This window comes from Caenorhabditis elegans, chromosome V, assembly GCF_000002985.6.
Source record: "Caenorhabditis elegans chromosome V".
NCBI classification, from domain to species: Eukaryota; Metazoa; Nematoda; class Chromadorea; order Rhabditida; family Rhabditidae; genus Caenorhabditis; species Caenorhabditis elegans.
This window is the reverse complement of record NC_003283.11, coordinates 3,168,972-3,181,353: the sequence shown is the minus strand read 5'-3', so window position 1 is coordinate 3,181,353 and position 12,382 is coordinate 3,168,972. Positions and strand designations below refer to the sequence as shown.

Sequence of the window (12,382 nt, the reverse complement as noted above, 5' to 3'; positions counted from 1 at the left end):
AAAACCGCAGAAAAATAATGAAATTGAAACGGTTTGATCTACAAAACACGGGAATTTTTTTCACAAAAAAGTGTGACGTCAGCTTAACCATCCGAAATCTGTTTAGAATTCAGCGTCTAAATTCCCGCCATTTACGGAGATCAATCCTACATGGGACATTCTGACACCACGTGGGTCAGTTTTTGAATTGACAACCGGAAATTTTTAGTCCCCGGGAATCTAATTTAGGCCAGCCAGCGAGCACCAAAAGTACAATTTATTACAGAAACCATTTATTTTTGAAATTCTTTTTCACTGCCACACATTGTTAAAACTTTTAAAATAATTACTCTGGTCAGCATTGACGTGATTTGCGAGGGACTTCATGATCTTCACCTTGTTCAACCGATTTCTTCGGAAAATTATAACGATGGAAACAATGGCGTAAACTGGGTAGCCAGCATTTACTGAAAATTTCAGGGTTAATTACGGAAAAAAGTATCTTGGCAGTAGGCAGGCGGGCCTATGCAGAAAGCCTATTTGACTCACATTCAATCAAAGAAATATATGTTGTTTTTTCAATCGCCTGTCCAAGATAGAGAATGAAGAGAAATGTTGACAATTGAAAAATGAGAAATGTCGATTGTAAATTGGCAAACACTTTCAGTGTTCTCATAGATTTCAAGTTCTGCTCCAGTGAGTATCGATTCGAAAGTGTAGACGTTAATTGTTTTGCGCGGAGTTTCTGAAAAAAATGATTTCTAAAAGTTGAGATTTCGAAAAATAAATACTCACTTCATTCTTCCGAAACATATACTCAAACAATATTCTTCCAATAATTTGGGTTACAACGCTCACCATATTAATAATTTCCGTGCTGCCAATGACTCCAATGCTAAAACCAATGCAATAATCTTGAAAAGGGTCAGCAAATGAATATCTTAAAAATGTGTATACAGTTGAGAAAAATCCTATTGAAAGCTGGAAATATTATAAACAATTTATATACTTTTTCCCAGAAATTTTCCATACAATGCAATGCTGCCATCAGAATTCCTAATGTGCATCCAAAGTGCTCATAACTTGTTGATCTGACTGTGGCAATGTATCTTTCGATAATAAAAGGTACTGTAGTGGCGCTTAATAATCGAAGTCCAAAAACATATTGTGTTCGGAATACAAAACATCGAATTGTTCTTGCAGGCATGTCACAATAATCGTATACCGCGTAATTGTATAGATCCAGCCCGTGGAGAATTATTCTAGAACAATTTTTTTAAACCGAGATTCCTGTGAAATATCGTTTCATAAATGTGAACAGTATCTTGCGAAAAAAAGTAAATTTTAATTTAAAAAAAATTGTCTTTAAATTAAACGCAAAAATGTCAAAACAGTTGCGTCGGAATGCAAAAATATTTTTCTTTGAAAAGTATCTTTAAAAAAAACCTTTAAAAAATTAGGAAACATTTTTAGTATATAAAACAAAATTACCAAAAACCACTATCAAATTTTCAATAAAAGAATTGATATTTTGATTACCAACAAATTAAATCAAAAAAGTTGTGTTTAAAAAATTACCCAAATTAATCTAAAATACTATTTTTTATTTTTAACAACTCACCTACTGTAAAAGTGAATGAAAAACCCGAAAAGATGAACTTGAAATATTATAATCACATTTATATGAAATAATTTTGCATTTTTTGACTTCCACAACCAAAAACTTGCTGCAACTACCGTTGGCAGAGCTATTAAAGAACACAACAATTGGAATATTAATGTGAATTGGATGAACAGTGATGTGGATATAATCTTCATCATTTCACAATGTTCTTGATAGGAAGGCATCTGAAATAATTGTTGTAAGATTTTGAATATCTGAAACTTGAAACAAACAAAAAAAAAGAAAAAAAAATGTTCGTCAATTTTAGTAACCGCCGGAAATTCGTCTGGTTTAAAAAAAATTAGATATTTTATGAAATCATAATTTAGGAATCATAGTCGTGCCAAAACAATAGGTGACAGGTAGGTAGGCACGCAAAATGTAAAGTTTTTTTCGTAAGAAACGAAAAATTTGTATAATTTTTAACACTTTATTTTGTTGTACTCTTTTGTAATAGCCATTGATCGGAAATGCTAAAAAGCTGAAAAACATATCTAGATTGAATCTACAAATTCTTGGTACAGAAATATGTTATTCTACTTTGACCCTATATCTATGGACTATGAAAGATTAGAAATACTCAAAAATCACTAACCAGTGCATGTCAAAAACAATAGCCCAGAAATCATTTTTTTTTCAGATAGGTGGCAGACGCCACTGGCAGTGCTCACAAGAAATCAAAATAAAAAGGAATTTAGAGAATGTTGAAGAGTGTAGACAATCTTCTGTGAACTGCAAATTAGGTTAACATGAAATGACAAAAATTTGGATTTGTAATCTAATGAAATATAAAGTTTCGGTTTCTAGAAATTGGAATTTTAGCCAACTTGTACGTATTAGAATTATTATTAGAAAAATTAAAACAACATCAAAACATTATTAAAGAGTTTTTTCTCTGAAAATACTACATATTTGTGTTTAAAAATTGAGAACAAGCAGATTCAGGCGCGGTTACCGGACCTGACGCCTGCCTGAAACCTACCCGCCTCATTTCGGAAATATTTTTCTTGCAGCTTTTTAAACAGGAAAAAAGTTCCATAACAGTTGGTGTACTGTATTGAATTCAAAATTTGTATTTGAAAAAACTCCAAGTTGGACAATTTTGAATATTCATGAAACATATTTGTGCTTAAAACTCAAAAAGATCTTCCGACCGGAACGTATTTCTAAAAAAGTTATATGGAGAATTTATATTCTAATACCCACGAAACGCAAATGATCAGTAAAAAGTTCAAAATGTTAGAAAATATTCTAAATTGTGAAATTAATTCTCAGTTTTTGAAAATAATCTAATTGTAAGGAATGCAAGCAGTGAGCGAAAAAACACAAAACCAAGGAAAACAGAAGTAGGTTTTTATTTGTAATGTAATTCTTTCATTATTTTTGATTTTGTTTATTAGGCAATAATTTGTAAATCAGTAATGGAATTGAATGTCTCACTTTTTGATAAAAACAAAATAATTTATGAATTATATTTCGGCGCTGCTCCAGTTGACATGTTGCAAAAAAAAAACAGAAGCGATCTCTGATTTCAAAACAAAACGTATTTTATTTGAAAGCCGATGGGTGGAACTTCAGTTTTTTCTTTACATTTATAATTTGTAAAACTGGCTGAAAAGTGTGCTCTTCGCCTACCCATAACTATACTTAATTTTCAGTACCACCGGTTTTTTTCATTAGACGTAAATGAGACCAAATTTGTAAGTATGTTTAAAAAAAAATTCATTATAAATTTATTTCAATGCCTTGTTAAAATTCTCAAAATAAGTACTATGATCCGCGTAAATGTGAGCTTCCAAAGACTTGTCGAGCGTCACCTTGTTCAATTGTTCTCTTCTAAACAAAATAAGAATAGAAACAACGGCATATATTGGATATCCAGCGTTCACTAAAAATTTCATTTTCAATGTAACACCTTCAACGGATTATACTCACATTCGATCAAAGCGATATATGTAGTTTTTTCAATCGCTAGACCGAGATAAAAAATTATAATAAAAATAGTCATCTGAAGAGTGAGAAAAATCGATTGTAAGTTGGCAAATACTTTTAGTGTTCTCATAGATTTCAAGTTTTGCTCCAGTGAGTATCGATTTGAAAGGGTGGACATCAATAGTTTGGCTCGAAGCTTCTGAAAAAGGCTAAAATTGTTTTTTCCAACTTATTGTTAGTACAACTTTTAATTGAAAATCTACTGTGATGCTTACCTCATTCTTCCGAAACATATACTCAAACAGTACTCTTCCAATAATTTGAGATGCGACTCCCACCAAATTTATTACTTCAGCGCTGCCAAATATACCAATTTTAAAAGCAATACAATAATTCATAGAAGGATCAGTAAATGAAAAGCTTGAAAATGTGAAAGCTGTTGAGAAAAATCCTATTGAAAGCTGAAATGCAACTATTAAATTGTTTTCCTGTGAAATTTGTCCATACTTGCAATATCGCCATTAGTACACCAAATGTGCATCCGGAATGCTCATAACTTGTAGATCTAACTGTGGCGATGTACCTCTCAATGATAAATGGTACTGTAGTTGCACTAACTAATCGAATTCCAAAAACATATTGAGTTCGGAATATAAAACATCGAATTGTGCTTGCAGGCATATCACAGTAGTCGAATACTGCATAGTTATAGAGATCCAGGCCATGGAGAATTATTCTGAAAAAATTTATAACATCTTTCTGAATTTAATCATATTTTTTTTAATTTTGCACCCTGCTATGTCAATTTTTTCGACATTTTTCAGTAAAAAACCAATGTGAAAATATCGATTTTCATGTGTTTTTTCACCGAGAAATTATTGTAAAATTGGTAAAAGATTTCAAATTATAAAATGAAAAACAAATTACCAAATTAAAAAATTGAGAAAGAATCATTAAACATTCAGAAAAAATTAAAAAAAAAATGTTTCCAGTCATTTTCGGTTATTACAGATTATGGATTTGAATAATTCGATCTCAAAATTTTTGAATCCCTTTCCTTATCACTTTTCCTCTTTTTTTTATGCAGCTCACCTACTAAAAAAGTGGATGAAAAACCCGAAAAGATGAATTTGAAATATAATAATCACATTAATATGAAATAATTTTGCATTTCTCGACTTCGACAGCCAATGACTTGCTATAACTACCACAGGCAATGCTATCAGGGAACACAATAATTGAAATATTAATGTCAATTGGACGGAACGTGATGTGGATATGATCTCCATCATTTTGCAATGCTCTTGATAGGAAGACATCTGGAACGGGGTTCAAGGTTAAAATTTTGTTTTGCAGGCCAAAATAGTTAGCAGGCACGCAGGCTTAAAAATTTTAACCTACTATTTAGAAGAAGCAAGGTAGAAAAAGTTTTAGGAAAGCAAAAAGAGATTTCAGACGGCAGATCAGCCGAATATACCAAATACTCAGAAAAATTGCAACAGCTGAATATTTCTATCAGGCAGTCAGTGAAAAAGTTAGGTGAAGGATCAAAAAGTGATGCAAAAAAAACAGCTGAAAATGAAACACAGATCACTTTCTAAAAAATTGTTTGTTGCAACTGCTTTCCTATGACTAAAGTTTGCCATTTTTATATTAAACACAGAAATACTCAAAAATCACTAACCGCTGTCTTATTAAAGGTGGAGTACCGAAATCTGGGAAATATTTTTAAATGACTCCAAATTTTCCCCTGATTCCGAATTTCTATGGGAAAAAATTCAAAAAAATTTCCCTGATTTTATATTTGAGCTTGAAATCGCGATTTTCATTTGCGTACCCATGAGATTTTTCAAATTCGCGCCGAAATAAATTATCCTTGGAGCGCATTTGCCTCACTTAATTTTCGACATATATTTCCACTTTTTAAGTTTTTCAGCTATTTTCGGTCATTTTTGTTGTATATTATCGGATTTTTTCCGAAAAATATATTCTTTCGTTCCAATTGAACATTTTATCAGCATAAAAATGAATGAAAATAGCTGAAAAACTGAAAAAAGTGGAAATATATGTCGAAAATTAAATGAGGCAAACGCGCTCCAAGGATAACTTATTTCGGCGCGCATTTGAAAAATCTCATGGGTACGCAAATGAAAATCGCAATTTCAAGCTCAAATATAAAATCAGGGAATTTTTTTTGAATTTTTTCACATAGAAATTCGGAATCAGGGGAAAATGTGAAGTCATTTAAAAATATTTCCTAGATTTCGGTACTCCACCTTTAACGGTTGCCAAAAACAATAACCTGAACGTCAATTATTTTTCTGACACAGGTGGCGGCGGTCACTAGAAACAAACCAAAAAAAAAAATTATAGAACGTTGTAGTGACTAGACATTATTCGGGGAATAGCACCTTTTCCGTGTTTGATTAAAAATGTGCTACTTTTACGTCAACACTGGAAATGTTTCTGCTAATAATAGATTCTGAAAAACTATTCTGAAAAACGCCAAGAGCTGGAAAGTGGAAAATGTTTCCGGACAATATTTCTAGGTATAGAGGAACAAAGGTGAAGTCTAGAATCAATTTTTCTGTGAAATTATAACAAAAATGTAACCGTCGAAAATAGTATTAATCAGATTTGAAATATTGGAGCATGGGTTTGTAGCTCACAAATATATATTAAAAAAAAGAAATTTGAATAAACTGATTGAAAAATGCAAAAAAACTTATATTTAACTTTGTTTATGAGGTAATAATTTTTAAATTAGAAAAAAAATTGAATGCCTCATTTTTCTGAAAATTAAAAATTGATTAATGAGGTACCTTTCACTTCAAGACAAGATATATTATATTTACGAATGCATATAAAATCAGATCTTTGCATTTTTTTAGGTCCAAAAATTGTTTTCACAGAACTAGTTCTAAACGAAAAAAAAAGAAAATAAATTTGAGCAATTCAATAAATGGCTTCTGAAAAAAAACTGTGTAGGTGATACACGCCGTATCTCATTCATTGCTCGTTTCCTTTTGTCACATGTCTGCCAAAACATATAATTAGTTTTCAACACTCGTTCTTTGGCGAATCGTAAATGTGCACGCCATATCCGCAATGTAAGAAAAAACTGAGCTCTATCTTTCTCACACCCTTTCCAAAACCTTTGCCAAAATTTAAATAGTTTCGAAAGTTCAAAAAATTAAGAGGCGGCAAAGAAAAAACAGAAATGTATTTTTGGCTCAACTTTTAATTATGAAAACATTTTTCGCTCATTTGCACACAGCGCCCACGTATTTTTTAAGTAAGTTATTTTTAGTTTTCACGTTCGCATCATTAAAGGTGGAGTAGCGCCAGTTGGGAAATTGTTAAAAACCACTCCTTTGGTCCTAAAATGACCAAATATCATGATAAAACTTTTCAAAAATTTTTTGAAAATTTTTTATTTACTGTCAAAAAGTGGCAATCACTCAGTTTTGCCACTCATAATTTTGGAAGTCGACCAAAAAAATTTTTTTTTTCGACATTTTTTGTTTTAATTTTGTTTAAATTATTTGTATTAGAACATTGTAGGGGTCGAGACATGTGACATTTCTTTAAATTTCCTCAAATGTTCGTATTTTTCAAAATTTTGGCACGTTGCCAAAACTTTGACCGGAAATTTTGAAAAATCTAAAAATTTTTGGAGTGTTTTATTATGATATTCGGTTCGGTTGTTTTGGATCATTATAAGTGCATTTAGACAAAATCCCCACTGGCGCTACTCCACCTTTAAACAAAAACAAATTATAATTGGATTTCGCTCAAAATCCATAAGTATGATATTTTCTGCGGGAGAATTAAAAATATATTCGAAACAGCTCAAATTTGATAAACTGTTGAAATTAAATAGTTCAAATAAGCTTATTCATCTAGAAGAAAAAAAACTGAAATTTACAGACAAATGAATAAACAAGACCTGACGATCCCGATGAATTCACAAAAGACTTTTTGATAAAAGGTTTCTGGAGCTCGGAAGGAAGCGAAATGAGTCTGATTAAAACTTTTCTCACTTTGCTCAAAAAACTGCTCGAAACATTAGGTCTAATAGCTTACTACTTTTCGCGTGAGAATACGGTATTTTTCAAATGCGATTGCCTCATTCTTCTTGATACGTCACTAGCGGCAGTCAATAAAGTTCATAGTTATCTCCATGAAACTTGTCAACTATCCTAACACGTATTCATTTGTGACTCCCCACCTTATCTGGAATTTGTATTTCGGACCATCAAAATTTTCTTGGCCAAACTGTTCGATCCGATCTCTTCATAGAAAAATGCGATAGACGGGAAAATAAATTGAAACCGAAGCTTGTTTTAAAAGTAACAGGTCATTAACAAGAGGATTGTTTTCACCAGGATTGTTCGACTTTCAAGACAACTGTATAATACGGAAAATCCTAAAATGTGCAGTTAAAAAAGAAAGACTGCAGACACAAGTTGAGCACAACTTTTCAAAGTAGTGATTAAAAGTGTTTGGCTATTGTTTACTAGTCAACATTATTTCCAAAAGTTTATATTTTGAAAATCTGAACTCAGAAAATTGATCACGAATTTGGCGATTTTTGTTGAAAATGCGGATTGCGGGCCGAACCACATTTAGGAAACCATATTTTAAACATTTGTATAATATATAAAATCTTTAAAATAAACTTGTAAATTGGAAATTATTCTATTTCCCAATTTTTATTACGCCATCTTGTTTTTTAGATAATGACGTTTTAGATAACTTCTCAGAAATTGACTCATGAAATGTCGGCCAGTTCAAATGTCATTTTTTGAGTTAGTCGGACTATTAGTTTCTGCAATACTATGTATTAGTGGCTGCGAGACTAATTTTCGATTAGCTCGTAGGGGTGCAAGACTGATAGAAGAAAAACGGCATGTAATCAAAATCATGGACAACATTTTGTTTTCTAAACTTGTTTTTTTAACTTCTGAGATTCTCCAAACTAATAGTCGGGCTCAAGACAGGTTCAAGACTGATAGTGTTCAAAAAAAGCTATGCTGTTGAAAAATCAAATATTTTCCTGGTCCCGATGCCGCGTTAAAGCTCGTCTGAAGTTGTGACACCTTGACAGATATTTGTCCTTTCTTCTCCGTATCGTCGCTCGAATCTTCAGATTTTGCGCAAATTGAGCAAATTCGATATCAAGATAATTGTGTATTTTTTAATGGATTCTCATTTCACCGCTAACGCTAGTATTACTGTGTGAAAATTTGAAGTAACTAAAGCAAAAGCACTGAGATTGTTCCAATTACAGTACGTTTGCAATTTGATTGCATTTTGTATAAAATAATTTTTCAGTCAGTGTACCAAGACATGATTCGCCTCTATCAACTATACGGACTATTTATATAATTTTATTTTAATATGTGTATAATAAACAATTATCTCAGTGTTTTTGCCTTAGTTAATTTAAATTTTCACACAGTAATACTAACATGAGCGGTGAAATGGAAATCCATTAGAATAGCATAATTTTGTACTCAGATTTCAAGTAGAGATAAAAAATTCTGAGCGTACCGCTATTGGTGACCGTAAGATTCAACATACATCAATTCCAAAACTAGGAATTCTCTATTCATCAAGCATGGGGGATAACATTTTTTTTTCGACTCTGGCTGACTGAAGCTAATGTTCGGACATTAAGCAAAGACAAACAAAATTTTTTACATACACGTTTATTTTTCAAGAAAAATAAATTAGTAAGCCTTTTGTAGTGTCAATCTAAAATTTTGAAACTATTTATTTATATCAACCAATGATAATTTTTTAGTCATAATTTAGTCATAATCACCACGGTCCTAGTAATATTTAAATTTTTGTATTTCAAAAATACATATTTACAGGGTTATGTATATATTTAAAAAAAAATCAAAAAAAAAAAAAAATCAATAAAATCAATAATCAATAAAATCAATAAAAATCAATAAAATCAATAAAAAAAAAGTAATTGCCACTTTTCTTTTCTTGCACCACTTAAGGTAATACTAAAAATTTCCCCGTTTTTTTCAACTTTTTTTCTGAGAATGTTCCTGGGTTTCACATAGAATAGAATTGTGACATCATGTAGATTTTTGTTCATTTTTCTATTTATCAAATATCGGATCTTCAGACCGTGAGCGAATTCAAAACTTTTGAGGACACAAGAACCGTTAGAAATCGTGCGAGAAATAAATTTTTCTCTTCGGTTTTCTATTCAATATTTGCGATGAAGATAAGGACTTTTATGAGACGGTGGGCTAGAGGACAGATACTGTTATTTGAAATGAATAAACAAAAAGACGGAATTTACTTGTGCAATATTCAATAGTTCAACAATTTACGAAATCCTGTGGTCAGTGGTTAGTCCAAGTTCTTATCACAACACTAGAACGAGCGCTTCTTCTCTGTAAAATTTTGAAAATAAAGTACGATTCGACTGCACTTCCGATAAGTTTTATGATGAACACGTAAGGTCCAATGTTCTGAAAATTGCCACAAAAGTAATACAGATGAGCAGTCAGAAAAAAGCTAACCTTAAAGCTTGAAAACGGAAATTGAGCTATATAATTGGAAATTGATGTCGGAAAAAAATTACATAAGAATACATTTGCAGCATCAACCATAGCAAGATGATTCACCTAAAGGTTTTGACTGTATTGCACCTTTGAATGATAATTACCTTCCAATGCACTCCGCCTGTATTCTGTCTATGTGATTTATGGAAAATCAGCAGTTTTGTCGAAAGAACACCGGAAAATGCAAAGTTAAGAGCAAACACAACCTGAAATTAACAGAATTGAAAAAGATAACACAAGAACTGGTTGATTTTACCGATCGATTCACTGTCCAAATGTCAAAAAAGCACGCATCAACAGCACATCGCAACACTCCACAGTTTCGTGGAATTGCGGAAATGTGTAGAGTACAAAAAAGGTGCAAAATTAAATTCTCGAGCATTCCCAAACCTATAGCCAATAGCAGAATTATCACAGATGGGCACAAGTCTCGATATTTGCGGATCATAATAGGAGTGTGAATTGCCTAATGTTTAAAACTTTACTATGCCCGAAATTGCCCAAAACTTCCAAATTTCGTAATGAGATCTTCTCAAATTTTTTCACAGTTGGAGGCAGGCGTCAGGTCCTGAAGCCGCGCCTGTCGTGCATGGAAGCTTTGGCAAAAGGAACAAAACAAAAATCTCCAGTCTGTGGTTATTTTCATAATCAATTAAATGCTTACCAAAACCCTTTCAAGCGAAATCGCAACTGCAACAATCATTCTCATAGCACCTGCTGTCTGAAGTGGAAAGCCGACGAAAATTATAAAAACTTGCTGGGCACGAAGCTCCTCAGTGAAAAATGAATACAAAATGCAAAACGTCAAGTAGGCGCAAGCCAGAACACCATAGGCCGCGTCAATAAAAAGACGGTAGAAGAAGAGAATCATTTTCTGACGAGTTCTGAACAGCTGGGTTAATATTAGTGAATAAATTGCTTACTTACTTCCCGATGCGTTTGATAAAATAGATGTTCATGACAATTGTAAGAACGGAGCAAATCACTCCAATTGATGTTACAAACACCGCTTGAAAGCTCATTAGAGGACCTTCTTGAGAAGAGGACATGTTTTCTAAACGAGTAATCGGAATTTTTATTTTAAAAATTTGAATTTTAAAAAAAGGATTAAAAAATTTCAAACACCGCTACAAAATGCGGAAAATTATGAAAATTTCAAAAGATTAAAAAGTGGGCTTTGATATTTAAAGTCGTCAACATTGAAGTAAAATGCCTAAATCATATAATCATTTTTTCTAAAACGCTATCTAAAATTACATGTTGCTTTGGCCGTTTTGTCCAAAACTCAGTCTGATAAATAAATGCCGGCGTATCTGAACTTCAAAATCTCGTTTTTAAAAGTGTATTTTGGGCCTCTGCAAAATATTAAAAATGGACAAAAATGGAGCACTTCTTTGAAAACTTTGTTCTGATGAAAGTACTATAGAACAAATATTAGAAAACTAATATGCATGCAGTTTTTGGTGAAAATTTACTTTTTTTTGGAAGTCGATTTATGTTTTAAACAGTAATATTCAAGCACCGTAGGGATTCAAACCCGCGACTGTGCTAAATTTTCTCAAAAACTGGCAAAAACGAAGAAATTATCAGATTATGAAACAAAATAAAAATTGCTCAAAAATTTTTTCAAAAATTTTACTATGATATTTGGTGATTTTGACGTATTAATTGTCAACATTTAATCATAATTTTTTTTTTCGGTGTCTGCGTATGTATTATAAACTTTGAGCAAATGGTAAATAATCTTAATCAGCATGTAAAAATAAATGTAGAAAAAAGGAAGTAGTTTGGATTCGAAAGATTGCATTTTCGGCGACCAAATATTTTAATTTTGCAGGAGACGTCATTATATATTTAGCGGGGACCAGCTAGAGGTAATACTAATTGTTTTAGGTATTTCAGGTCGCGCAGAGCTAAACGGCCGGGTTGGGTTGGTGGTCTTTCAAGCTCAGTCTGCATCACGGGGTGTTTGAAGCTTGAGGCTTGAAAGTTATATCTTGTGCTTGATTTACTCTCGCGAGCTTAAATATTTTCCTCGTTAGAGTGTGTTTTTTAACTTTCGTTTAATTTCTTGTCAGTCCAAAACCTCCCAGTGCACATTCTAAGAAAAAGATGCACACCAGGAAGTTCTGACTTCTAACTTGGTCCCATCCTGAAGACAGAAAAACTTGCTATCTTTCGTTTTTAGTGTAATCTTGGGACGTCTTGGGGTTAA

The 12,382-nt window shown here is 32.2% G+C and overlaps 2 protein-coding genes and 1 pseudogene across 5 annotated transcripts; all 3 read right to left on the bottom strand.

The window, feature by feature from the left end:
* Window positions 1-289: 289 nt before the first annotated feature.
* On the bottom strand, window positions 290-1,827 carry srab-5 (annotated as a pseudogene). 2 transcript variants are annotated; one of them is made up of 5 exons: window positions 1,601-1,827; window positions 1,012-1,241; window positions 775-960; window positions 529-724; window positions 290-446 (listed from the first exon to the last, which is right to left on the bottom strand). In that variant, coding segments are annotated over exons 1-5 (996 nt in total). The 2 variants fall into 2 exon arrangements; another variant differs by having other exon boundaries at window positions 838-960.
* A 1,548-nt stretch (window positions 1,828-3,375) lies between these two features.
* Window positions 3,376-4,893, bottom strand: srab-8 (Serpentine Receptor, class AB (Class A-like); the record flags this gene model as incomplete). 2 transcript variants are annotated; one of them, NR_134542.1, is made up of 5 exons in its annotated part: window positions 3,376-3,530; window positions 3,578-3,783; window positions 3,850-4,035; window positions 4,082-4,310; window positions 4,667-4,893. NR_134542.1 is itself a non-coding variant. In NM_071474.1 (5 exons), 5 exons carry the CDS (start codon window positions 4,891-4,893, stop codon window positions 3,376-3,378), a joined length of 993 nt encoding a protein of 330 aa, NP_503875.1. The 2 variants fall into 2 exon arrangements, 1 of the variants encoding a protein (NP_503875.1); NM_071474.1 differs by having other exon boundaries at window positions 3,578-3,773.
* Window positions 4,894-9,945: 5,052 nt separating this feature from the next.
* Window positions 9,946-11,216, bottom strand: srbc-6 (Serpentine Receptor, class BC (Class B-like); the record flags this gene model as incomplete). Its single annotated transcript, NM_071473.2, has 6 exons — window positions 9,946-10,074; window positions 10,126-10,230; window positions 10,272-10,373; window positions 10,424-10,633; window positions 10,832-11,051; window positions 11,095-11,216. 6 exons carry the CDS (start codon window positions 11,214-11,216, stop codon window positions 9,946-9,948), a joined length of 888 nt encoding a protein of 295 aa, NP_503874.2.
* Window positions 11,217-12,382: the final 1,166 nt, after the last annotated feature.